We start from the raw sequence: 26,935 nt of genomic DNA, 5'->3' as shown, positions 1-26,935 counted from the left end.
ATTAGTTTTCTTCACATAGATCGAACGGTTCTATTAATGCGTGTGGTTTTGGTTTCCCATTTTCAGTAAATGGGTCCACACAGGCAGTGGCGGAGCCACATAGAGTAAGGTGGGGGCCATTGAACCCAACAAAATTAGAAAATTTAGTGTAAATTATTAGAACTAATCTATATGCCCTCATTCTAAATATTTTAGTTTGATGTCTTTGCCCCCATCAAAAATAATTTTTGCCTCCGCCACTGCACACAGGCCCGATTTAGTTGCGGCCCAGAGGTCATAATGATGACAACCCCCACCCCTCTCCGTGAACCATCTTTTTCCAATATCGAAATTTACATGCGAATGCTCTTTTGAAATCTTCGTCTTGATTTAGAATTGTATTCCTATCATTGAGTAATGGGGGTAATAATAATGTTCCTACATAAATACGAAATTCAAAATCTATAATTAAAAAATAACAACACCACATGACACGTGAGGGAGGCAGATGTGCGGTAGAGCTTAAAAAGTGGGAGGGCTGACAACTACTCATCTGTTACTTAATTTAGCTTCGAGAAGCAAACACTCTCTCTATTATATTAGCTATACTGGACCCACTTACTCATTTTAATGTGTAACATAAGCATAAACAGAAAGAAATATTACGTGCTTGTAATAACTCCATACTGTTGGATTTTTTAAATGTTTATTTATTTTAAAGTACATAATACGGTATTTGTCTTTTGTGTGAGGATTTAATACGTATTTGAGGACAATGTTTCGTTTCATTTAGTCATATTATTAAATTTCAGTACTGAATCTATTTGACATGAGATATGCATTTATGCAACTCTTAATAGAATGCCAATTTTTTTAAAAAAATTTACTGTCAATTTCAATTCTGATCGGTTAGGTTGAACCGGAACAAAATGTTTTAATGAATCAAAGGGTAAAAACGACAAAATATTATTTTTACTGACTCATCTTTCTTCCCGCTCGTTTGGCTCCTTAAGTCTTATTCGAAAACCTATTGTACCCGGTTCGCGGTTATTTTTAATAACTCGACCACGTTCAATTTTCAAACCTCCAAAATGGTCTTTGAGCGATAGCCACGTCAGCACGCAGTTAATAAAACTTTTGTTAATCAGAAATTCAAAACCCGTAAAAAAAACATCTTCAAACGATCTCTCTCTCTTCACCACCATCGCGTGAAGAAGACGAAACAATCGCTCTCTCTCTCTCTCTTGTGGTCTCACTATCTCTTTCTCACAATCACATAGCTCAACAATGGAAAAGTAGAGAGAAGAGAAGAGAGAGAGAAGATGAAGGGAGCATAATGCTTTTTTCTGACCCCAGCCATGTGAGCTTCCACTGACACATTCCCTGCATCTTCAAATTTGGAAGTTTTTGATTGATTCTTTCTTCTTCCACAATTTTCAACCGATTCGGAATCCGACTTCAACGAGTTAATTAGCGTATGGCTTCATCGTCATCTAGAACGAGGAGCCGTTCTCCTTTCTCTCACCGAAGACCTCCGAGCCCTTACTCTTCCGCTTCATCGACTTGTTCCTCTCACATGAACAACCGTCTCTTACCTCGCTCCTCTTCCACATCCGCTTCTACAGTCTACAATTCCGCCGCCGTAAGCGGATCCCGATCTATGGCGACTAGTCGTACCGTCTCCGATCCCGGTCTCGTCGGCGGCTCCGGAAACTATAAACCTCCGTCGCCCGTCCCTTACGCATCGGATGGGGTGATTAGCGAGCCTATGTCGACTACTACCTCTGATCGCCACAGCATCTCCGTCACCGTTCGGTTTCGTCCGATGAGGTACGCTAGATCTGGGCCCCCCAATTGCAGATCTAATTTAATTCAATTTTTACGAAACGAAACTCGTCAAATTTTCCGCCGTTGTTTGTATGTTTGATTGCAGTGAGAGGGAGTATCAAAGAGGAGATGAAATCGCTTGGTATCCTGACGCCGAGAAGATGGTCAGGAATGAGTACAATCCCCTCACAGCTTACGCATTCGGTACTCTTATCAATTTATTGCGGAGATTAATCAATTTAGTTTCGATTTAGTTTACTGTTCATTGATTAGGGCTTATGTGAGCGTTTCTGGCGAAAATGTTGATGACAGATAAAGTTTTTGGACCACAAGCAACAACTGTAGAGGTCTATGACGTAGCTGCTAAACCTGTTGTCAAAGCAGCTATGGAAGGTGTTAATGGTAAGGAGTCTATAGCTGCGTTATCAATTAAAGTGGACTTGTGCTAGTAACATTGATTGCAGGGAAGTTTCTGAGACTGTGTTGGCTACTTGGCAGGTACCGTTTTCGCTTACGGTGTTACAAGCAGTGGAAAGACACATACAATGCATGTAAGTTTCTCAGTGTGGTTTGTTTCCTATATGTTGCAAAAGATATCATACAAAGATCGGGTGACCTAGATTATAGTTGCTCAAAAAATGTTTGATTGCCATAGGAAGTATAAAAGATATTTTGATTTAAGATTGACCAAAGTTATTTTAAGTCATCTGATGATCATGTGTATCTTGGATTTCAGACAAAGAGAGGTTCAGATACATGTTGTAATTGTTGTTCATACATGATGACAATTCGCTTTCATTTTGCAATATGCTCAGGGTGATCAAGACTTTCCTGGAATCATACCATTAGCAATAAAAGACGTGTTCAGTATCATCCAGGAAGTAAGTGATCTTTTTCTAGTTATAACCTATATGGTCCACTACCGATTTACATTTTTTCGTGCAATGACAGATATGCTAGTTTCTTACATCATTTTTAATTTCAGACTACCGGAAGAGAGTTCTTGCTCCGTGTTTCATACCTTGAAATATACAACGAGGTAAGTGAAAATATCCATCTATCATATAATATCATTTACTGGCACGGTCAATAGACCCTCTTGTTCAGAATTTTAGCTTCAGATATAGTTTCATATTTTCCTCAATTAGAAGAATATCTCGTCTTGTTTAAGTAACTTGTCCGATAACTCATGCCTTTGGTTTTTGGCGAACATTCTTATATGTCCCATACATCGGCAAGTTATCTAACTTGTCCTTTTATCAGGTGATAAATGATTTACTGGATCCAACAGGGCAAAATTTACGCATAAGAGAGGATTCCCAGGTTTAACCTTGCCCTCTCTCTCATACACACACATGCAAATACAACTGTATATCAAACAAGAGCATTTACTTGTTTGTCTGATTTCATATTTTCTTTCTGGCAAGGACTAGAACGATGAAAACATATGATGAGTTGTTCATTTTGCATCCATCCTGTTACTTTGATGTATTACCTTGGTTTGATCTAGAGTGGATATTGTTTATAGGGCACTTACGTTGAGGGTATCAAGGAAGAAGTTGTTTTATCTCCAGGTCATGCGCTATCTTTCATTGAAGCTGGGGAAGGTAATTAGAAGAATTACTTCCAAATCATGTTTTCGCTATATTATATACTCTTTTTTTGCCTTTCCTTATTAGTGTTTTGATCTTCAACGGCAGAACATCGTCATGTTGGCTCAAATAATTTCAATTTGCTGAGCAGCAGAAGTCACACAATATTTACACTGGTACATCTTCGATCTAGCGAACATCCCATGTTTTATTCTTAATTCTAATGATCTTTTACAATTGTCATTGCTATGCAATTTAAGGTTCAACTATTGTTTGTTTGCAGATGATTGAAAGTAGTGCTCATGGAGATCAATATGATGGAGTTATTTTTTCTCAGCTAGTAAGGATTCTTTCTTCTGTCATTGCATAAATTCGCTCGTCTTTTAGACAGTTTTCTCACAGTGTCTCTTTCTTGCTTAGAATTTGATCGACTTAGCTGGGTCTGAGAGTTCCAAGACTGAAACAACTGGACTAAGGAGGAAAGAGGGTTCATTCATCAACAAGAGTCTTCTGACTCTTGGAACTGTAGGTGTCTCTCTTTCTGCTTGAGCTTTTTTAATCTATCGGATGTTTTATTTCTTTCCAATAATGGTTTGCTACCAATCCGATTTGGTGGCACTAGAGGCTTAGCAAGAGACTTCCAGTCCTATGGAACATAATCCTTGTTAAATGTACTCTTCAGTGCATGATGTAGTAATGCTACTGTATTCTGATGATCAATAGAAGTCTCTTCTCATTTTTGTGTCTATATATGTCAAAGAGTATCTTTAGTTACCTATCCATTTAGATGAATTTTAACGATGTTATGATTATAGCTATCTCGTATGGTTTCAACATGCAGGTAATTGGAAAACTAACCGAAGGCAAAACAACTCACGTCCCATTTCGGGACTCTAAGCTAACTCGACTCCTGCAATCTTCATTGAGCGGGCATGGGCATGTATCGGTACGACTCTTCTGTATCTGGTGAATATTTCCCATTTCACCACGGTCCACGATTGATTTTCGTATTGTTTAACTGTGATGTCTCCAACAACATAGTTAAGACAACGTTAGTTTGTTTATATTGGCTAGCTCCTGTAAGATGTGCATGCACGCTGATGTTAATTCAAAATGGCAATGAGCAGAAGCTAATTTGGTTTTATTTCCGTAAATTTTCATAGCTCATATGTACAGTTACTCCTGCGTCAAGCAGTACTGAGGAAACTCATAATACGCTGAAGTTTGCCAGCAGGGCAAAGAGAATAGAAATTAATGCCTCACGCAATAAGGTGATTTCTTATTCGTTTGGTTATGTACTTGCCTTCTCTGTAGAGTATCTCCTAAACCCCGGCTTAAATGTTCTTGTTTTGTTTGTTTTCTTTCTTTTTGAAACAGATTATAGATGAGAAGTCATTGATTAAGAAATATCAGAAAGAAATCTCGACCCTTAAAGTAGAACTTGAACAATTAAGAAGGGGTGTGCTTGTTGGTGTCAGCCACGAGGAGTTATTGAGCCTAAGGCAGCAGGTTCTGACCTCCCCGAGACCTTAATATTACATGACTATTTAACTTTATTCATTTTGGTGAATGAATAGAACTGCCTATTTACTAAACAGCTACAAGAAGGTCAAGTGAAAATGCAATCCAGATTGGAGGAAGAAGAAGAAGCTAAAGCAGCTCTAATGAGTAGAATCCAAAAGCTTACAAAGCTCATACTCGTCTCTACCAAGAGTTCCATTCCCGGATATATAGGTGATGTACCCAGTCACCAGCGCAGCATTTCAGCTGGTAAAGATGATGTAAGTTGTCCATTCAAATTAGATTACCACTATGTTCCTTTACCTACTAATTGCATGTTGGTACCTCAATGAACAAGATGTTCTATACTTGAATGATTCATTCTTTTTTCTCTTCAGAAGTTGGAATCTCTGCTCTTGGATGGTGATAATCTGGCGTCTCCATCTTCGACACTGTCTCTTGTATCAGATGCTTCTTCAGGCCTTAAGCACCGGCGGTCTTCCAGCAAGTTGAAGGATGAAAATTCTCCGGTTGGTTTTGGTGCAGAATTATCGCAAGTGAGTTTGGGATACTTATCGTGTATATTTTTACATCAGATTTCATTTACTAGAAGTTTCATTTATTCTTCTTCTCAAAACTAATAAGTTATAGCTTATGGGCAAGGGTGTTTCATGATTCAGGGTCGCATGCAACCATTAATTTTTTTTTTATATTTATGAGTGTGATTTTCTCACTGTGCACTTGCCAGGAAATGACATCTAATAGTTGTGGCTATGTAGGGTGGCATGACTCCGGATGAAATGGACCTTCTTGTCGAACAGGTTAAGATGCTTGCTGGTGAGATAGCTTTCAGCAAAAGCACCCTAAAGCGTTTGGTGGATCAGTCCGTAAATGATCCAGAAAACTCAAAGCCCCAAGTAAAGATTCTTCTTTATATTTCTAGAATTCAATATAGCAGTAGGATTATGCTTTTCCTAATTCTGACCCCACTAGAAAAAAGGCATGTGCCCTTCCTTAAACTTTAATAGAGGTTCCGCAATGTGCGACTATTAAACTTAACAAATATCTGCATGAAGATCCAGAGTCTAGAAAGAGAAATTCAAGAAAAACAAACACAAATGAGGTCTTTGGAACAGCGAATAACTGAGGGTGGTGAAGCTTCAATTGCTAATGCATCATTGGTTGAGATGCAACAGGTAATCTAATCTCCACATCCGATCATACATTATCATTTATCCTGTTAAGCTGTGGGCACAATGTGGATCAGCTGAAGGTATCTTGATTATTTGTTGTTTCCAGAAAGTTATGAGATTGATGACACAATGCAATGAGAAGAACTTTGAGCTGGAGGTACAATATGCGTCTTCTCTTGAATGAAACATCTTGTTTTATAGCGAAAATGAAGATTGCTTATCAATGTATTTTTTATTGTGTTATACCGATGGATCAGATCATATCAGCAGATAATCGCATCCTCCAAGAACAACTAGAGAAAAAGGTCACTCCTAAGTCACTGCCACTTCCTTCTCTTTTTTTTTTTACATGCGTCATAGCATTTTTTCTGGCTTTAATCTCAGTCATAATTGTTTATTCACTCCTGCTCTAACAACTGCAGTGCACTGAGAACAATGAATTACACGAGAAGGTGCGCCTTCTAGAGCAAAGGCAATCGAGTCAGAAGCCCTCACCGTCTTGTTCTGGTAATGCTGTCAGTGAAGAGTATGTAGACGAGCTTAAAAAGAAAGTACAAACTCAGGTAATTTATCTAAATCTCAGACCCTCTTGTCAATTATGCCTGATAAATGTCTGCACCGGTAGCTAGGAGATGGTGAAAAAACACAAAAGATAATATGTTTTCTCAACTCTGGTTTATATCGGTTTATGTTTTTATACTTCAGGAGATAGAGAATGAAAAGTTGAAGTTAGAGCATGTGCAGACTGTGGAGGAGACGAGTGGATTACGAGTGCAAAATCAAAAACTAGCTGAAGAAGCTTCGTACGCTAAGGAATTGGCCTCTGCAGCTGCAATTGAGCTGAAAAATCTAGCTGATGAAGTAACAAAGCTCTCGCTTCAAAACGCAAAGCTGGAAAAAGAATTAGTAGCTGCAAGAGACTTAGCGGCAGCAGCTCAGACGCGTAACAATAACTCCATGAACAGTGTGGCAAATCGCAATGGGACAAGGCCAGGGAGAAAGGCAAGGATAACAGACTCGTGGAATCTCAATCAAGAAGATCTAAAAATGGAGTTGCAGGCGAGGAAACAGCGAGAAGCAGTTCTAGAGGCCACGTTAGCTGAGAAACAATGCTTGGAAGAAGAGTACAGGAAAAAGGCGGAAGAAGCAAAGAGAAGAGAGGAGGCTTTGGAAAACGATTTAGCCAACATGTGGGTACTTGTTGCCAAGTTGAAGAAAGCAACTGGTGGGGTTTTGTCCGGGCCAAAGAGTCACGGACCTCCCATCATTGAGTCTACAATGGAAGACGAAGCTACAGATTTAGAGAACGAGAGTCAAAACAATGGCATTTTGAAAGAGAGACAAGTGTTGATTGCACCTGAAGAAGTAATAGTTGCCAAGGCTGAAGAGACACCAAAGGAGGAACCCCTCGTTGCTCGTCTTAAGGTACCTTTGCAAATTTGCCTTATATTTTCTTTCAGTATTTTTAGTTGTCTATAAGCCTACTACACAGTCTGCGGTAGGCATATATATATACACCCCTTACCCGCTCCATACTAAGCTTTGGATTGGGTTAGAAAAATACCTCCAAAAGTACCCAAAAATATATATTCCTATGAGTGTTTATTTGGAATTGTATTTGAAGGTATTTTTTACGTAACAGGCAAGAATGCAAGAGATGAAAGAGAAAGAGATGAAATCACAGGCGGCAGCAGCTGCCAACGCAGACGCAAACTCACATGTCTGTAAAGTTTGTTTTGAGTCGCCAACAGCCACAATTCTCCTCCCTTGCCGTCATTTCTGCCGTAAGTCTCATTCCCTCACTACTTTTCTGGGGATCCTATCTTCATCAACAATTATTAGTACACTAAAGAATTACAATATCTGCCTTATCTTTTGACACAGTTTGTAAATGTTGTTCACTTGCCTGCTCCGAGTGCCCAATCTGCCGCACCAATATCTCTGATCGCCTGTTCGCCTTTCCCTCTTGACCCCTGACATGTCTATCCTCTCTCTTGAACAAGGTAATTTAGTTATGTTCCACCCTCACAATTCAATAACATCCAAAAAATTTTAGTTCAACAAGATTAAGTCGCTTTTGACATGCGATTCCATGTGATTTTGCAGGTGTAAAGAGAACTACATAAGGGTCGAAGCCTGTTTGTTTGCTAATATTTTCCAGGCTTGAATGCTTTTCGGTTTTTATTTTGTGTCTTTTCGGTTTTGTCTGCTAATGCTAAGACAAAAGAGTAAGTATATGTATAGATTTGTTTCTTTAACAGAAAACTCTTTTTACAAGGACGAGTCTTAAAAAAATTGAATTAATCTGTACATTTCTTCTCTACTGCGTGATGTCTCAAGTAAAGAGGGAGGTCAAAAGAATGCATACATGCGAAAAGTTAAAGTAAAATTGTTACCATTAAAAAGTTATAGTAAGATGTGTGAAAATCTAATGAAAATGATCTTTGTCCTTTTTGTCATATTTTTTTCCTTTAAAATTTCTTCCAGTCAAACCAAGATTAGAAGTTGTAAACAAAATCACAGATACAACTTTTTTTACATAAGATGATACTGTAACTATTAATTTGTGACGAAAAAATAGGCATTCTACTAGGGGTTATTTGGTTGTTGTATTTTAATGGATTTGAAAATCCGAATTAAATCTAGTATTATTGGTTCTATGATTTTCAAATCTGTATTAAAATCATGTGTTATTGGTTTAATGATTCATAAATTCTGTATCAAATCAAGTGTTATTCAATCGTACGGATTTACTAATATATTTGATTTTATAATGGATTTGAATGGATTTGTTTGAATTTTTTAGTTAAAAATACAAAGACTCAAATCCGAGGGAAAACCTCCGGATTTGCATATTTTACTTGGATTTATAAATACTATATAGATTTCTAAATCAATCAAAATATATAAACCAATAACACCTCCTATAGACCTTGTTTTACATATTATGAAGCTATGTTTTAGACCTTGTTTTAGACCTTGTTTAAATATTCCAGTTTTACATATTATTATATATTTTATCATTTTACATATTATGAAGCTATGTTTTAGACCATGTTTAAATATTTGGAAAGAGGATTTATGTACCTCCCCTTTTAAGTATACCTTAGATCAAAAAAGTATAGCCTTAATGGACTTGAAGAGTAAATGTTTGGGCCGAGTAATGAAAAAGAGACCACGTGAGCCCAAAATAATGCAAATACGTGTTATGTCCTCTGCCCGAGTAGGAGGATTTAGTAACCGAGAGTTTGAACGGTCGTGAGAATACCAGCTGAGAGAGCTTTCACTTCACTTCAATGGCGGCAATATACTCTGTTCAATGCTTATCCTCTTGCGATTCTCGTTATCATCAACGCTCGCAGGTGACCTCTTTATTATCATTTCAGCGAATATTAGAGAAATTCGACTTTATTCCTACGTTTTTTTATTTGTTTCAAGCAGAGTGGTTCGCGTTGGAGATTTAATTCTAGGGTTTTAGTATCCTCGAGTCTGTGGAATAATTCTCTGCCTTCTGGAGTTGATTTGAAACGAAGGTGATTCTAATAGTTTTTTTGATTTTCGATTGTTTATTCCCAAGCTGTGTAATGCAGTTTAGATACTGAGGTAATGATTGAATCTTTTAAAACAGGGGACATTTGATATGTGCAGTCAAGGGAGGAGCTGAAGAAGGAGCGTTTAAGAAGACCGTTGAACTCGATCGGATGATAGATGCTCTTAAAGATGCAAACCCCAGAGAAGTTAGTCTGGAAGTTTATGTCATTGAACTCAATTGAAATGTTTATCTTCTTATGTTGTTTGGTGCCACTTTTCCTTTGGAACAGCTTGAGAAGCTTGTCGTTGAAAACATTCTTGCCTTTGATGAAGTTTTTTGGATTAGACTGGCTACCAGGTCGGATACTTGCAAATCAGATGATGACAAGGCAAGCGTTTCTATTGTTCTTTATTATTATTTCAATGATCAAGCAGATTTTTTTTCAAGCTCTCTTTTTTTTTTGTGTGTGTGTGGTAATGTCTCTCTTGCAGAAGGACTATGAGGAGTTAGCTGCAACTGTGATGACCATAGTTGACTGCGTTGTGAATAAGACTCGGGTTTTTTTCCATCTCTTACATATCCAGTTTTGTTTTGATGACCATATTGACTGAGAGTTTATTGTATCCATGTAGGAGAAGATTGAGTCGGCTACTGATGTTCTGAAGGGGATATTAAGACCCGTTGTGGAAGGAGTGGAGGAAATTTCATGGCCTCCAAGAGATCCTCAAGCCATCAATCAAATGGAAAAGGTAACACATACTTGTCCCTCTTCACTTTTCCTTTGACAAAGACTACATCTATAGTTTTGTATATTGTAATACAACCATCTGTCTCGAAGAAGAGGGGTTATCTACTTTTGAATCTCTTGATATGATAATAGCGACTCAGGGTACTGATGATATCAATGTATGAACAGGAAGTAATACAACGGGAAAAAGAAGGACAATTAGACGAAGGGTTTCTTTCAGAAGTTAGTGCTCAACTAAGGCAGGTAAGTACTATGTTCTTTGTTTTGTTTTGATTTGTTTCACGTGTAAGGTAGTGTTGCAAGTAGCTGTCATAGACAAGTGACTTCTTTTTTAAAATGGAGTCCGTGTTCTAAAGAAAAGTTGTCTTTCCTTTATAGTGTTTCAATGTATTATTTTTGGTTGTTTACAGGCAAAAGAAGATAAAGACAAACCAGGGCTTGCGGCTATGCTGCAGAAAGTTCTTCAACTCTATGCTTCTACCATCCTCTCCAAGCGTAGTTACGCAAAGAAAGGTTACATACATTGCTCATTTTCAAAAAAGTTCACTCGCTCACTCTAAGCTTCCATTATCCACAAACAGGATCTCATCACGTTTGCATCTCCCGGTTGTTGTCACAGGGAACGAAGTTGTAAGGGCGGAGCATTTTCTGGAAACTTTGATCAAAGGTCTCTTCTGCAAACCCTATTTTCAATGTAGTCAGACGCAAAGAAGTTCACATTTGGTTTATGTCTTTCAGCGCCTGAGGAACAATGGAACAAACTGTTCTTAGAAGGGTTAACACTCGGGAAAGGAGACGTAACACCTGATGAGCTATCTGCCGTTATCAAGAAACGAGTTGAGCGCACGCTGATCCGAACTGTAAGTAACATAAACTTTGTTTTATGTAATGTCCACCTACAACCAAATAAAAAAACAAAAATGTGAAGGGGGGGAGTCTAACCGTGTTTGATTTGGGTTTAAACCAGATGATAACCGCCTTGTTTGATCTGGTTTTTCAAAACTACCACACTTAACCAGTTTAATGTTGATGGTACTAGGAAGGAGGTTCATACCAGCAACGAATCTTGATCGAGTATCTCAAAGGGATCGAGTCCAGAGCAAATGATATTATGAAATTACTTCAGGGTTAAATCAGTTCCAAATTTATATAAATACCTATTCATAACTCATAAATGATTTTCTTTTGTTATGTTGACTCTGTTTTTGAAGATTCAAACTAGACGCATTACGTAAATAGAAGTACTAAACTCAATAGTATTATTTTCACAGAGGCGATCAAAAGCGTGAAATGATTATTTCGAGCACGTAATGACTCAACCGAATATCTATGAATTAGTTTGGGTTTGATTACGCGCTATTTTCGTAATTTAAACATTTTTAAGAGTTTGATTTTGGTCACAACAGTGTTTTTCTTGTCAGAAAAGTCTCATTCGTTTTTTTTAAACAAAAAAAAAACGATATGATGATGCGAAGAAATTAAATATATAAATAAACTATAATATGTTATGAAAGCAGCAGCCGTCTTGTTTGAAAATATAAAAAGATGCGGGGCTCGCTGCACTATTTGCACAGTAAATTTCTTTCTATATATACGAACGTTTTCGTTCATTTGTAACGCATCCCTCAACTTTTTCTTCTTTCTATAATAAACTCTTTCTATCAGTGTTAAAAATTCTACGGTATAAATTTTGCTCTTATTCAAATTCCTGCGATACAATAAAATTCCAGTTCTTTTTATAACACGTTATCAGCACGAACGTTCTCCAAATTGGTAAAATTTATTTGTATCATTTATACCCTGCTATAATGGTCGGTATACCGCCTCTACTATTATTTATATCATGTTATAATGGCCGGAATACCGCCTATATTATTTATTAGTAATTTAATGGTCGGCCGAGCCGCCTATTATCCTGTTTATTATTTATTGGTCGGCCGAGCCGCCTTATATTCTGTTTATTATTAATTGGTCGGCCGAGCCGCCGTATAATTTATTTATTACTCTGCATTGATCGGCTGAGCCGTCGCATGATTTGTTGTCATAACATAAATATTTCATTGCCATATTTTTTTACTTCTATTAATTTTTATGAAATTTTATAAATTTAAATGACTGTTTAATACAATATTTTCAGACTGATTTTTGATGCACTCGATTTAACCCCAACGGTCACAAAGAAATTTTTTCAAAAATTTTCCTTTCTCCAACGGTCATGAACAGTAATTTTCATCTATAAATACAACTCATTTTCACTCTATTTTCTCATCCAAAACATTTCATCTTCTCTCAAATATTTTCAAATCGCTCTTCTCCGATTTTTCATTTCAAGAAAGATGATTCGCACATTTTTGATTTTATGTGCAATTTTTATTTGTGTTTCTGTTTACGGTTTATTCGTTGGAGAATTTACTCCGGGTGAATTTAAAATGAATATCGGTTTATTTTTCTTTACGTTGCTTCTCCTTGTAATTGCTTGCATGATTAATGTAAATGGTTCCTTTTAATATTAATAATATTCTAATACTTTTTATTTATGTGCTTTAGAAATACAAATGGCAAAAATCGAGAAACTTCAGTTTTCGGCATTGGAAGTAACTGAGACAAACTACACGGCATGGGTTACAAACATGGAGCTTCATCTAGATTCCGAGAAAATACTCGAAACAATAAAAGAAGGCAACATATCAACCTCTCATGAAAAAGCTAAGGCCGTGATATTTTTGAGAAGACATCTAGATGAAAATCTTACGCATGATTATGCGAGAACCAAAGATCCCTTAGATCTTTGGAAAGCTCTGAAGGAGATGTTTGATAACCAAAAGAAAATTACTCTCCCCCATGCACTCGATGAGTGGAAAAATCTACGATTTCAAGATTTTGAAAAAGTGGAAACGTACAATTCCGCTATATTGAGAATAGCGGCGCAATTAGATTATTGCGGTAAGCCTGTGGCGGAAGCATAAATGCTCGAGAAAACTTACCAAACGTTCCACAAAAATCATTATGTTATACAAGAACAATATAGAAATTGTGGGTATACGAGGTTCTCTGAACTCGCTGTGGCGCTTATAATAGCGGAGAGAAATAATGAACTCCTCATTAAAAACCACAATGCCCGACCCACGGGAACCAAAACATTTCCTGAGGTAAATGCAACGGATATAAAAAATCCGGAAAAAGGAAATTATTCCTATCGTGGGTGTGGTCTTGGCCGTGGTCACAATCGTGGTTTTGGTCGTGGTCGTGGTTATTGATTTAACCGCAACCATGAAAGGAGTAACAACCCAAGAGGAAGGGGATCCAACACATGGAATCGATCTGATCGGGTAAAAGGGAAAGAAACCCAAGAAAACCCTACTCATAAAAATGAGAACGTCTGTTACAGATGTGGATCGAAGGGACACTGGTCTCAAGTATGTCGAACTCCTTGGCATCTATGCCAATTGTACCAAGAATCTATTAAAGGCAAGGCAAAGGAAGTAAATCTCAATGAACACCTTGTGGGTACAACATCGACATACCTCGAATCCTCTGACTTTATGGGAGATTTCGACGAGGCCACTCATCAAAATAATTGAAGTGCTTGTACTGATCAAGCTTAATAATGCCTAGTGATGCCATAAAATATTATGTATTTCTCTACTTTAAAGTCAGTAAAAATGACTGTAAACACAATATCAGGTCTTACAGACCTGATCGAAGGAATTGGCAAGGCAAACTTTATGTTGCCTAATGGAACAAAGTTTTCCATAGATAATGCCTTATATTCTCCAAATTCTAAGAGAAATTTGTTGAGTTTCAAAGATATATACCGTCAAGGGTATAACACTCAGTCTGCAACTGAGAATGGAAAGAAGTATTTGTATATAACTTCTGAAAAATCAGGTAAAGGCCTTGTACTGGAAAAATTTCCAGAACTTCCTTCTGGATTGCATCACACTTATATTGATGCTATAGAATCACATCTTGTGATCAAAAGAAATCCAGAAGATGTTACATTATGGCATGATCGTCTTGGTCACCCAGACACTACAATGATGCGAAAAATCATTGAAAGCTCACATGGTCATTCAATAAAAACTCAAGATATATACCAAAGTAATAAAATGACATGTGATGCGTGTGCTCTTGGGAAATTAATCATAAGACCATCACCAACCAAAATTGACAAAGAATCACCAAAGTTTTTGGAAAGAATCCAAGGTGATATTTGTGGACTAATACATCCACCGTGTGGACCATTCTACTACTTTATTGTATTAATCGATGCATCGAGTAGATGGTCACATGTTTGTTTGTTATCATCTCGAAATATGGCATTTGCGAGATTTCTAACTCAGATAATCAAATTAAGAGCACAGTTCTCAGATTAACCAATTAAAAGAGTTAGATTAGATAACGCTGGTGAATTCACATCCCAAGCTTTTAATGATTATTGTATGGTATCAGGGATTGAAGTAGAGCATTATGTTGCTCATGTTCATACACAAAATGGTTTGACAGAATCATTAATTAAACGGCTGCAACTAATTGCAAGGCCATTGATCATGAGATCAAAACTCCTAACCTCTGTATGGGGACATTCTATTTTGCATGCAGAAGCACTAATTCAGATAAGACCAAGTGCATACCACAAATATTTCCCATTACAGTTCGCATTTGGAAAAGAACCAAATATCTCTCATATAAAAATCCTTGGTTGTGCGGTTTATATTCCAATAGCACCACCACAACGTACAAAGATGGGACCGCAAAGACGGTTGGGAATATATATTGGCTATGATTCTCCATCAATAATAAGATACCTAGAACCACAAACTGGTGATGTGTTTACGACACGATTTGCCGATTGTCATTTCAATGAGAAAGAATTCCCAACTCTAGGGGGAGACAATAAACAAATAGGAAAAGAGATCAAATGGAGTGTACCATCGTTATTACACCTTGATCCTCCTACGAAACAGTCAGAACTAGAAGTTCGACGTATCATGCATTTACAAAATATAGCAAATCAGCTACCTGATGCATTTGCTGATACCAAAATGGTAACTAAATCACATATACCCGCTGTAAATACTCCTGCTCGTATTGAAATACCACAAAACGGTGGAACGGCAGTTGATACACGTGAATCAGGAACACGTTTAAAGCGCGGTAGACCTATTGGTTCAAAGGATAAACTTCCTAGAAAACGTAAGGAATGTGAAAAGCATGATACTCCCAAAATAACATAAAATATTTTGGGCGAAGAAAATTGTGAATCTAACGACAATATAGAGCATCATGAATCTGAAGGAAATCACGAGATTTCTATCAATTACATCCATAATGGAAAGATATGGAAACGAAATGAGATAGATGATATTGATGACATTTTCTCATACCTTTTAGCAAAGAAAATAAATGAAGAAAACGAAGATCCAGAACCAAAGTCTGTATATGAATGTCAAAAGAGACATGACTGGATAAAATGGAAAGATGCAATTCAAGTCGAATTAGATTCGCTTAACAAACGAAATGTATTCGGACCTATTGTGCTCACACCCAAAGATGTAAAACCTGTTGGGTACAAATGGGTGTTTGTCCGAAAAAGAAATGAGAAAAACGAGATTACAAGATACAAAGCTCGTCTTGTAGCCCAAGGTTTCTCTCAAAGGCCAGGAATTGATTATGAGGAAACTTATTCTCCTGTTATGGACGCAATCACATTTAGATTCCTGATGAGCCTAGCGGCCAATGAAAATTTAGAAATGCGTCTCATGGATGTCGTTACGGCATATTTATATGGATCATTAGATACTGATATCTATATGAGAATCCCAGATGGATTTAAAATGCCAGAAACGTTAAGTTCCAAACCTAAAGAGTTATGTGTAATAAAATTGCAAAGATCATTATATGGGTTAAAACAATCTGGACGAATGTGGTATAATCGTCTCAGTGAACACTTAACAAAAGAAGGATACACAAATGATCCTATATGTCCTTGTGTTTTCATAAAGAAAACAACATCCGGATTTGTGATAATCGCGGTGTACGTTGATGATCTTAATATTATTGGAACTCATAACGAAATCCAAAAGGCATCAAACTATCTGAAAGGAGAATTTGAGATGAAAGATCTCGGGCAGACAAAATATTGTCTAGGATTACAAATTGAGCATTCTCGAAAGGGTATATTTGTTCACCAGTCTACATATACCAAACGAGTATTGAAACGCTTTAACATGGATAAAACAACTCCTCTTAGCACCCCGATGGTCGTTAGATCACTTAATGTTGAAAATGATCCATTTCGACCATCTGAGGAAAATGAAGAAATACTTGGTCCTGAAACTCCATATTTAAGTGCAATTGGAGCTCTTATGTATCTTGCAAATTGTACTCGACCTGACATATCTTTTGCCATTAATCTTTTAGCGAGATTCAGTTCGTCTCCTACACGAAGACATTGGAATGTAATTAAACACGTCTTTCGTTACCTTCAAGGAACAACTGATTTAGGCTTGTTTTATCCTAAAAGTTCAAAAGGTCAAATGATTGGTTTTGCAAATGCATGTTATTTGTCAGATCCACACAAAGCTCGATCCCAGACAGGATATGTTTTTACAATTGGAAGCACCGCCATATCTTGGCGTTCTCAGAAGCAGACACTTGTTGCTACTTCTTCAAATCACGCTGAGATCATTTCACTCCATGAAGCAAGTAGAGAATGTGTATGGCTAAGATCAATAAGCCGACACATCTGTTCAAGCAGTGGGATTGACGAAAATACGGAGCCAACTATTCTATATGAAGATAACGCTGCATGTGTTGCTCAAACGAAGGAAGTATATATCAAAAGCGATAGAACCAAACATATACCTCAGAAGTTTTTCTCATACACTCAAGGGCTCGAGAAGAATAAAGAGATTGAAGTAAGATATGTTCGATCATGCGACAATGCATCCGACCTCTTCACAAAATCACTCCCTACCTCGGTATTCAGAAAACACATCCACAACATTGGAATGCGTCATCAGAAGGATCTATGACTGCTCATTCGAGGGGGAGCTTACGTAGTTGTACTCTTTTTACCTTACTATGGTTTTTTCCCATTGGGTTTTTCTAGAAAGGTTTTTAACGAGGCAACAAAGACGTTAAGCGAGAATGGATAGTGACACCGGTCCCCAAGGGGGAGTGTTATGAAAGCAGCAGCCGCCTTGTTTGAAAATATAAAAGGATGTGGGGCCCACTGCACTATTTGCACAGTGAATTTCTTTCTATATATACGAATGTTTTCGTTCGTTGTAACGCATCCCTTAACCTTCTCTTCTTTCTATAATAAACTATTTCTATTAGTGTTAAAAATTCTACGGGTATAAATTTTGCTCTTATTCAAATTTCCGCGATACAATAAAATTCCAGTTTTTTTTATAACATAATAAGATTTTTCTTGATACGAAGATTTTGTCTTGTCATTCGACCAATAAAAAGATTGTAAGAAATGGACATCAAAGGAAGAAAATATAATCTAGTGGTTTTTTTTTGGGATCAAAATCTAGTGATTATTCTTCCTTAGATATGAGGGGAAAAAAATCAAAATGGTGTCATGTCATCAGACCAATAAGAGTCCGTTATTTTAGTTATAAAGTTCATATATATATATATATATATTTGGTGGTCACATGTTAATGAACGTAAAGATAAAAGTCTCTCTTTCACTCAGATCATTCAGGGTTATTCGTCTTCCTCCCTTTGATTATCTGGTAATGTTGATCATTAGCGTGACTGCACCTGCTTAATTATCTTCTTTGTTGCATTTTTTAGTTTGTTTCTGTAGGGCGTGATTTTGTGATTCAATTATGCTGACCAAGTTCGAGACCAGTAGCAACCAAGTTAGAGGTTTGAGCTTTCACCCTAAAAGACCATGGATTCTCTCCAGTTTGCACACTGGCGTCATCCAGCTCTGGGATTATCGTATGGCTACTTTGATCGATACGTTTGAGGAACACGACGGACCTGTTCGTGGTGTTCATTTTCACCATTCTCAGCCTCTCTTCGTCTCCGGAGGTACATGCTTTCTTCACTTACGTCATTTCATGAATATTTGGATGTTAGGTTGAATATGTTCCAACCTCTGTTTAGGTTTCATAAGCTAAAAAATGAATATCTTATATTAAATCTACGTTCCAGATACTTATATATAGCTTGAACATATTTACGTGACTTGTCAGGTTGTGCATTATTCTTCATTGCAATTATCTTTTAATCTTGCAGGTGATGATTACAAGATCAAAGTTTGGAACTACAAAACACACAAGTGTCTTTTCACTCTTCTTGGTCATCTCGATTATATCCGCACGGTTCAGTTCCACCACGAGTGCCCTTGGATTGTCAGCGCCAGTGATGACCAGACCATACGCATATGGAACTGGCAATCACGGACTTGTGTCTCTGTCTTGGCTGGCCACAACCACTGTTGGAGCAAAACTACCATTTGAAGTTTGGAGCCGTTGGAGGTTTGATTTAGTCTTTCACGTTTGTTAGTTGTTTCAATAATGTCCTATTCTTTAGGACCAAGTAGTTTCCAGTTCTAGTGGTTTAGTTGCGTTAGTTGTTGCTTTATTTCAGGAGCCCTTTGTTTCATTGTAATGCTACTTATAGCTATTGCTTTCAGTTGAATACAATCAGAGTTTCATAAACACAAAACAGAGCATTTGGGATTACAAATTGGTATCAGAGCTCTGTGACCAAACGAGAGAAAAGATGAGTGATGATAAGATGAAGCTTCCGCAGTTTGATGGCCATTGGGACCATTGGAGTGAAGTCATGGAAAACTTCTTCCGAGCCAGAGGGCTATGGAGTCTGATCGAAACCGGCGTTGAAGAACCATCTGCTGCGACGGTACTGACTGCAGAACAAAACCTGCAACTGGAGAGCAACAGAACCAACGATCACAAAGTCAAGCATTATCTCTACCAGAGCATTGACAGAGTGACGTTCGAACAGATCTTAGACAGGAGGACCTCTAAGATCATCTGGGATTCGATGAAGGCGAAGTATGGTGGCAATGCTCGAGTGAAGAGATCGCTACTACAGAAGTTAAGAAGAGACTTCGAGGTGGTGGAGATGAAGGAAAGTGAAAGTGTTGAAGAATACTTCATCCGAGTGTTGGCAATCACCAACCAAATGAGGAGCAATGGAGAGACCATGACGGACTCTAAGGTGGTTGAGAAGATCCTCAGAACTCTCAGTGAGAAGTTCATGTATGTGGTGGTATCCATTGAAGAATCCAAGGACATTGAGTCAATCACTTTGGACGAGTTGCAGAGTTCCTTGGTGGTCCATGAACAAAAGTTCAAAAAAATTGACAAAGGTGATGATCAAGTATTGAAGATCACACATGGAAGAGGAATAGGATCCAGAGGTCGGGGCTTCTCAGGAAGAGGCAGAGGACGTGGTCGAGGCAGGAGCTCTTTCAACAAGAGCACGGTGGAATGTTACAAATGCCACAAACTTGGACATTTCCAAAACGAATGTCCAAAATGGGAAGAAGAAGCAAATTACGCAGACTTTGATGAGAATGAGGAAATGTTGTTGATGGCATTCATTGAGGAGATGGATGAAGAGGAGCTACACGAAGACGAAGAAGTGACAGAGAGTGCACTTATGGCGAGCTCTGAAAATCAAGGAGACCTGAAGAAGAGGGTGTGGTTTCTCGACTCAGGCTGTTCAAACCATATGAGTGGAGACAAGACTCTGTTCTCGAAGCTAGATGAAGACTTCAGGCACTCGGTGAAGCTGGGGAATAACAAGAAGATGGAGGTTGTTGGGAAAGGGAACACCAAACTGATGTTGAACGGAGCAAACTACGTAATAAGTGACGTGTATTACGTACCAGAACTCAAAAATAACCTCTTGAGTCTTGGACAGCTTCAAGAAAAACGGATCACAATCATCATTCAAAAAGGCTACTGCAAAATCTATCATGAAGAGAGGGGTTTGATAGCTGAGAGTAGGATGAGCTCAAACCGTATGTTTGCACTAGCTGATCAAGGAAGAGGTGATTCAAACTCAAGTGAACAGAGGTGCCTGAAGACAACTTCTGAAGATGTGCCAAAATTATGGCATGAGCGTTATGGCCACTTAAGTCACCGAGGAATTAAAGCACTACAGAGCAAAGGCATGGTGAGGGGTCTACCAGACTTTGGGGTTCAGAGCTTTACGTGTCCAGACTGTCTGGTGGGGAAGCAACCAAGAAAGGCCATACCGAAGAAGAGTACATGGAGAGCAAAAGAGGCATTGGAACTAATCCACTCGGATATCTGTGGTCCAATCAATCCCACTTCCAACAGTGGAATGAGGTACATTCTATGTTTCATAGACGACTATAGCAGAAAGGGTTGGGTGTATCTACTGAAGAATAAGTCTGATGCCTTCACTGAGTTCAAAACGTTCAAGAAGATGGTAGAAACTGAGACCGGGAAGGTGATCAAAGGCTTAAGGACAGACAGGGGAGGAGAATACACCTCACTAGAGTTCTCAGACTACTGCAAGGAGCACGGAATCAGACGTCAACTGACCACATCCTACACTCCTCAACAGAACGGCATAGCCGAGAGAAAGAACCGTACTGTCATGAACATGGTGAGGTCAATGTTCTCTAACAAGAAGATGCCAAAGATCTTCTGGACCGAGGCTGTGAAGTGGACTTTCTATGTTCTCAACAGGTGCCCCACTATAGCCGTGAAAAACGTCACACCACAAGAGGCATGGAGCGGGATGAAGCCGAGTGTGGAACACTTCAGAGTCTGGGGATGCATTGCACATGTCCACATTCCTGATCAGAAACGAAGCAAGCTCGATGATAAGAGCACACCATGTGTTCTACTTGGATACTCTGAAGAATCCAAAGCCTACAGACTGTACAATCCAAAGACTAAGAAGATGATGACAAGTCGAGATGTGGTGTTTGAGGAAACAAAAGAATGGAATTGGAACGAGGATCAAGATCATCTCACGGAAGGATCGTTAACATGGAATGGAGATGATGTGGATTGGGAAGAAAGTGATGAAGAAGACAACAATGGAGAGGTGGAAGATAACAACAACGAGACTGAGCAGCCTGTAGAAGACGCAGTAGAGAATCAAGAAGAACATACTGCAGAGATCAGGGAGGGCAGAGCCAGAAGACCTCCAAGCTACTTAAAAGACTATGTGCACTGCATTGAAACCATTGATAATGAAGAAGAAGTGGTCAACATGGTGGAGATAAATGCAACAGATCCTGTAAACTTTGAGGAAGCAGAAAAAAACTTGAAGTGGAGAGATGCGATGACAGAAGAGATAAACTCCATTGAGAAGAATCAGACGTGGGAGCTGTGCACGTTACCTAATGGAGCCAAGTGCATAGGCGTGAAGTGGATTTACAAAACCAAGCTGAACGAGCTCGGAGAAATTATTAAGCATAAGGCGAGGCTGGTAGCTAAGGGATATTCTCAGGAGCTTGGAATCGATTACACTGAAGTATATGCTCCCGTTGCACGCATGGACACCATTAGAACCATTCTAGCCACTGCAGCTCAGAAGTCATGGATCGTGTACCAGCTCGACGTCAAGTCAGCATTTCTTCACGGAATCCTCACCGAAGATGTCTTCATACAACAACCTAAAGGGTACGTAGTGGAGGGACATGAAGACAGCGTCTACAAGCTTCACAAGGCATTGTATGGTCTGAAGCAAGCTCCAAGGGCCTGGTTTAGTCGCATTGAAGAATACTTTCTGAAAGCTGGCTTCGCAAAGTCACAGAACGAGGAGACATTGTTTCTCAAGGTCGACAATCAAGGTAATATCCTGATTGTGAGTGTGTACGTTGATGACCTTATTTACACAGGAAGCAGTCTTGAGATGATGATGGAGTTCAAGAAGTCTATGCAAGACGAGTTCGACATGACTGATCTTGGGAGGATGAGGTATTTCTTGGGCATTGAGGTGCATCAGAAGGTGAATGGAATTCACATATCTCAAGCCAAGTACGCTCAGGAGATTCTCAAACGGTTCGACATGGAGGATTGCAATTCAGTTACAAATCCTATGGTGCCTGGAGAGAAGCTTGACATGGATGCTGAAGGAGAAAGAATAGACGAGACACTCTATAAGCAAATGATTGGGAGTCTCATGTACATTACAACCACACGACCTGACCTGCAATTCTCGGTGAACTTACTCAGTCGCTTCATGTCAAAACCTACAAGACTTCACGCACAAGCTGTGAAGAAGGTACTGAGGTACTTAAAGGGGACAACAGACTTTGGTATTTGGTACAATGGAGGAGGAACAAGGGAGCTATGTGTCTACACTGACAGCGACTTTGCTGGAGATATCGATAGCAGAAAGAGTACCTCAGGGTATGTTTTTCTTTTGGATAATGGGGCAGTTGCATGGTGTTCTAAGAAGCAGCCAATAGTTACTTTGTCCACGACTGAAGCTGAGTATGTGGCGGCATCAGTTTGCGCATGTCAAGCTATTTGGTTCAAAAGAGTTATGAAGGAGTTGGGACATGAGATGAACGAGAGCACCATTATTCAATGCGACAACACGTCAACAATTAAGTTATCTAAGAACCCTGTATTTCATGGGCGTTGCAAGCATATTGGTGTCAGGTTTCATTTCTTACGTGATCTGGTAAATGAAGGAGAGATAAGCTTGGAACATTGCGGTACTGAAGAACAAGTTGCTGATGTATTCACAAAGGCATTAAAGAGGGAAGTGTTCGAGAAGATGAGAAGCAGACTTGGAGTCTGCTCAGTCAAGGATAAGCTGAATCTTGAAGACCAAGTTTAGCTTAGGGAGGGTTTGTTGGAGCAAAACTACCATTTGAAGTTTGGAGCCGTTGGAGGTTTGATTTAGTCTTTCACGTTTGTTAGTTGTTTCAATAATGTCCTATTCTTTAGGACCAAGTAGTTTCCAGTTCTAGTGGTTTAGTTGCGTTAGTTGTTGCTTTATTTCAGGAGCCCTTTGTTTCATTGTAATGCTACTTATAGCTATTGCTTTCAGTTGAATACAATCAGAGTTTCATAAACACAAAACAGAGCATTTGGGATTACAACCACTATGTTATGTGTGCTTCTTTCCATCCAAAAGAAGACCTCCTCGTATCGGCTTCCTTAGATCAGACTGTCCGTGTTTGGGATATTGCTCCTCTCCGGAAGAACAATACTCCTCCTGCTGATGAAGACGACATCATGGGGTTGACTCAAATGAACAGTGATCCTTTTGATGCCACAGTCAAGTACGTCCTTGAAGGTCACGACAGAGGTGTAAACTGGGCTGCTTTTCATCCCACCCTGCCTCTTATTGTCTCCGGTGCAGATGACCGCAAAGTAAAGCTGTGGCGTACCAATGGTAACTAATATTATTTTGAAATACCAAAAGGTGAGTTAGTGATGAGTGTTTTCTAATCAAAAATATTAAAAAAAAATTGCAGAAACTAAAGCATGGGAAGTGGATACACTGCGAGGGCATTCGAGTAACGTTTCGTCAGTTATGTTCCACGCGAAACATGACTTAATTGTATCCAACTCGGAGGATAAGAGCATCCGTGTCTGGGACGCTACCAAGCGAACTGAAATCAAGACTTTCCGTCGCGAAAACGATAGATTCTGGATACTCGCAGCTCATCCCGAGACGAATCTACTAGCAGCCGGACACGACAGCGGATTGATCGTCTTCAAACTTGAAAGAGAGCGTCCTGCGTTTGCTTTGAGTGGTGATTCTTTGCTCTACGCCAAGGATGGTTTTCTGCGTCGCTACGAATATTCAACTCAGAAAGACTCCCAAGTTATCCCTATACAGCGTCGTACTCCTGACAGTTCTCCAAGCTTGAATCAGAGTCCTCCTCCAAGGACTCTATCATACAGTCCGACGGAAAATGCAGTTTTGATCAGCTCAGATCTTGATGGCGGTTCTTACGAGCTGTACATCATACCAAAAGATAGGAGTGAGGATGCGAAGAGGGGGACTGGTGGTGGTTCTGCGGTATTCATCGCCCGTAATCGGTTTGCTGTTCTCGATAAAAGCACCGGCCAGGAGGAGGTGGTGGTGGTGCTAGTAGTGAAGAATCTAAAGAACGAGGTGGTTAAAAAGATTCCTCTCCCTATTCCCACCACAGATGCTATCTTTTACGCTGGGACCGGAACTCTGCTATGTAGATGTGAGGATAAAGTGGTTACGTTCGACCTTACGCAAAGACTTGTCCTCGGTGAAGTTCACACACCGTCCGTTAGGCATGTTGTTTGGTGGTCTAATGATATGGAGAGTGTTGCTTTGCTCAGCAAGCATACTATCATTCTCGCCAGCAAAAAACTTGCCCTCTTGTGCACGCTCCACGAGACGACAACACGTGTGAAGAGAGGAGCTTGGGATGACGACAACGGTGTCTTCATCTACACTACTTCGAACCATGTCAAGTACTGTCTTCCTAATGGGGACAGTGGAATCATCCGAACCCTGGATGTCCCTATCTACGTCACCAAGGTTTCGGGTGATAAAATCTTTTGCTTGGATCGGGACGGGAAAAACAGGGAGATCACCGTTAATGCTAGTGAGTACATGTTCAAGCTTGCGCTGATGGGAAAGAGATTTGATCATGTAGCGAGGATGATAAAAAGCTCTCGGATAAGTGGGCAGGCTATGGTTGCTTAACTGCATCAGAAAGGGTTCCCTGAAGTTGCATTACATTTTGTTGAAGAAGAAGAAGGCGACGAGAGGGTCCGATTCAACCTGGCTATTGAAAGTGGAAACATGAGTGTAGCTGTTGCGTCCGCTACAAATATTAACGAGGAAGATTACTGGTATAGACTTGGAGTGGAGGCTCTTCGCCGAGGAGGCAACTCTGGTATCGTCGAGTTTGCGTACCAGCAGACGAGGAACTTCGAGAGGTTGTCTTTTCTTTATCTTATTACTGGTAATCTTGAAAAGCTTTCAAAGTTGATGAAATTGAAGAAGGGCGTAATGGGTCAGTTTCACAATGCTCTCTACATGGGAGATGTTAAAGAGCGTGTTAAGATACTGGAGAACGCTGGTCTTTTGCCTCTAGCGTATATCACTGCTTCGGTTCATGGTTTAGAGGATATTGCTGAGCGGCTTTCGATTGCGCTGGGAGACGATGTGCCATCATTGCCTCAAGGGAAAACTCACTCGCTTCTGATGCCACCGATTCCCGTCGTGTGCGGTGGTGATTGGCCTCTTCTGAGAGTGATGAAAGGAATATTTGAAGGAGGACTTGAGAGTGCAAATGAAGAAGATGATGTTGAAGAAGGCGATTGGGGTGATGCACTTGCAGAAGAAGAAGAAGAAGACGGAGAAGAAGAAGGAGAGGGTTCTGGATGGGAGGGACTTGAGCTTCCACTACAGCTTGACACTCCTAAGGTGTCTGCCTTTATGACACCTAGTCAAGGTATGGCTGTAAGTCAGATATGGAGCCAGGAATCTCTCCTTGCTGCTGAGCAAGCTGCAGCGGGAAGCTTCGACACTGCAATGCGTCTCCTCAACAGACAGCTTGGCATAAAGAACTTTGCGCCTTTGAAATCGATGCTTCTTGATCTGCTCATTGGCAGCCAAAGCTATCTTCCTGCTTTCTCTTCGTCTCCTGTGGTTCCACTCGCCGTTGAGCGTGGATGGAGCGAGTCTTCTAGCCGTGGCCCACCAGCTCTTGTTTATGAACTCTCTCAGCAAGAAGAGAAGCTCAAATCTGGCTATAAAGCTACAACGAGCGGGAAAGATGAGAATCTGACCGAGGCTGTCCGGCTCTTCCGCTCTATCCTCCACACCATCCCTCTACTGGTGGTCGAGTCAAGAACTGAAGTCGAGGAGGTTAAGGAGCTCGTCACCATCGTCAAAGAATATATCCTCGGTCTTAAAATGGAGCTTAAGAGAAGAGAGACGAGAGATGATCCAGTGAGGCAGCAGGAGCTCGCTGCTTACTTCACTCACTGCAACCTCCAACCACCTCACTTAAGACTCGCCCTGTTTAGTGCAATGGGAGTCTGCTACAGGGCGAGGAACCTCGCCACTGCCTATAACTTCGCCAAAAGATTGTTGGAAACCAACCCAACGGAAAGCCAAGCCAAGACGGCTAGACAAATTGTTCAAGCCGCTGGACGCAACATGACTGATGCAACCGAGCTCAACTACGACTTCAGAAACCCTTTTGTGATATGCGGGTCAACGTATGTCCCCATCTATAGAGGACAGAAAGACGTGTCGTGTCCTTACTGCACTGCTCGGTTTGTACCGAGCCAGGAAGGAAACATCTGTGCGATCTGTGATCTTGCAGTCATTGGCGCGGAGGCATCTGGTTTGCTATGCTCTCCTTCTCAAGTCCGGTGATAGATTCAGATTTGATAACTTTGATAGTCTTCTGCAACAGTGGCATGAGGTTATATAATGAGTTGTTTCTTTGTTTATGATATAATAAGTAATAGGAGTTTTCCTGCGTCATGCGCAGAAATAATAATTTTTAACATAACATTTTTTATTTCAAAAGAAAATTTTGATTTATATTTCAACATTATTAATT

General features: G+C 39.6%; 4 protein-coding genes across 5 annotated transcripts; all 4 read left to right on the top strand.

The window, feature by feature from the left end:
• Positions 1-1,170: 1,170 nt before the first annotated feature.
• LOC106415249 (kinesin-like protein KIN-7M, chloroplastic) lies at positions 1,171-8,414 on the top strand. Of its 2 annotated transcripts, none has more exons than XM_048765089.1 (25): positions 1,171-1,809; positions 1,913-2,010; positions 2,119-2,208; positions 2,305-2,357; positions 2,622-2,687; positions 2,792-2,845; positions 3,070-3,129; positions 3,335-3,413; positions 3,507-3,574; positions 3,682-3,738; positions 3,819-3,923; positions 4,240-4,344; positions 4,562-4,669; positions 4,776-4,907; positions 4,997-5,179; positions 5,300-5,455; positions 5,678-5,815; positions 5,975-6,094; positions 6,198-6,248; positions 6,349-6,396; positions 6,514-6,654; positions 6,797-7,516; positions 7,734-7,875; positions 7,976-8,094; positions 8,198-8,414. In XM_048765089.1, the coding sequence occupies exons 1-24, from the start codon at positions 1,457-1,459 to the stop codon at positions 8,059-8,061; spliced, it is 3,213 nt and encodes a 1,070-aa protein (XP_048621046.1). In that variant the 5' UTR covers positions 1,171-1,456; the 3' UTR covers positions 8,062-8,094; positions 8,198-8,414. The 2 variants fall into 2 exon arrangements, with proteins under 2 accessions (XP_048621046.1, XP_048621045.1); XM_048765088.1 differs by having other exon boundaries at positions 1,172-1,809; positions 5,297-5,455.
• An 882-nt stretch (positions 8,415-9,296) lies between these two features.
• LOC106411726 lies at positions 9,297-11,625 on the top strand. The gene is made up of 11 exons (XM_013852537.3): positions 9,297-9,453; positions 9,533-9,624; positions 9,720-9,828; positions 9,913-10,011; positions 10,115-10,180; positions 10,256-10,372; positions 10,540-10,614; positions 10,782-10,884; positions 10,991-11,038; positions 11,110-11,231; positions 11,411-11,625. Exons 1-11 carry the CDS (start codon positions 9,388-9,390, stop codon positions 11,501-11,503), a joined length of 990 nt encoding a protein of 329 aa, XP_013707991.1. The 5' UTR covers positions 9,297-9,387; the 3' UTR covers positions 11,504-11,625.
• A 12,002-nt stretch (positions 11,626-23,627) lies between these two features.
• Positions 23,628-25,059, top strand: LOC125592028 (coatomer subunit alpha-2-like). Its single transcript, XM_048767010.1, has one exon. It carries the CDS (start codon positions 23,902-23,904, stop codon positions 25,057-25,059), a length of 1,158 nt encoding a protein of 385 aa, XP_048622967.1. The 5' UTR covers positions 23,628-23,901.
• Positions 25,060-25,158: 99 nt separating this feature from the next.
• Positions 25,159-26,745, top strand: LOC125575323 (coatomer subunit alpha-1-like). The gene has a single exon (XM_048767009.1). It carries the CDS (start codon positions 25,159-25,161, stop codon positions 26,743-26,745), a length of 1,587 nt encoding a protein of 528 aa, XP_048622966.1.
• The last annotated feature ends 190 nt before the right edge of the window (positions 26,746-26,935 follow it).

Source organism: Brassica napus, chromosome C8 (genome assembly GCF_020379485.1).
Source record: "Brassica napus cultivar Da-Ae chromosome C8, Da-Ae, whole genome shotgun sequence".
In the NCBI taxonomy this organism is placed as follows: Eukaryota; Viridiplantae; Streptophyta; class Magnoliopsida; order Brassicales; family Brassicaceae; genus Brassica; species Brassica napus.
The sequence above is the reverse complement of the archived record's forward strand: the minus strand, read 5'-3'. Positions and strand labels throughout refer to the sequence as shown.

Coding starts and splice junctions, on each gene's coding strand:
- LOC125592028 (XM_048767010.1), top strand. CDS start 23,902: ATGTTCCACGCGAAACATGACTTAATTGTATCCAACTCGGAGGATAAG.
- LOC106415249 (XM_048765088.1), top strand. CDS start 1,457: ATGGCTTCATCGTCATCTAGAACGAGGAGCCGTTCTCCTTTCTCTCAC. Junction 2,011..2,118: donor CCTCACAGCTTACGCATTCG/GTACTCTTATCA, acceptor TGTTGATGACAG/ATAAAGTTTTTGGACCACAA. Junction 5,816..5,974: donor CAGAAAACTCAAAGCCCCAA/GTAAAGATTCTT, acceptor ATCTGCATGAAG/ATCCAGAGTCTAGAAAGAGA.
- LOC106411726 (XM_013852537.3), top strand. CDS start 9,388: ATGGCGGCAATATACTCTGTTCAATGCTTATCCTCTTGCGATTCTCGT. Junction 9,625..9,719: donor GGAGTTGATTTGAAACGAAG/GTGATTCTAATA, acceptor CTTTTAAAACAG/GGGACATTTGATATGTGCAG. Junction 10,615..10,781: donor TTAGTGCTCAACTAAGGCAG/GTAAGTACTATG, acceptor GGTTGTTTACAG/GCAAAAGAAGATAAAGACAA.
- LOC125575323 (XM_048767009.1), top strand. CDS start 25,159: ATGAGTGTAGCTGTTGCGTCCGCTACAAATATTAACGAGGAAGATTAC.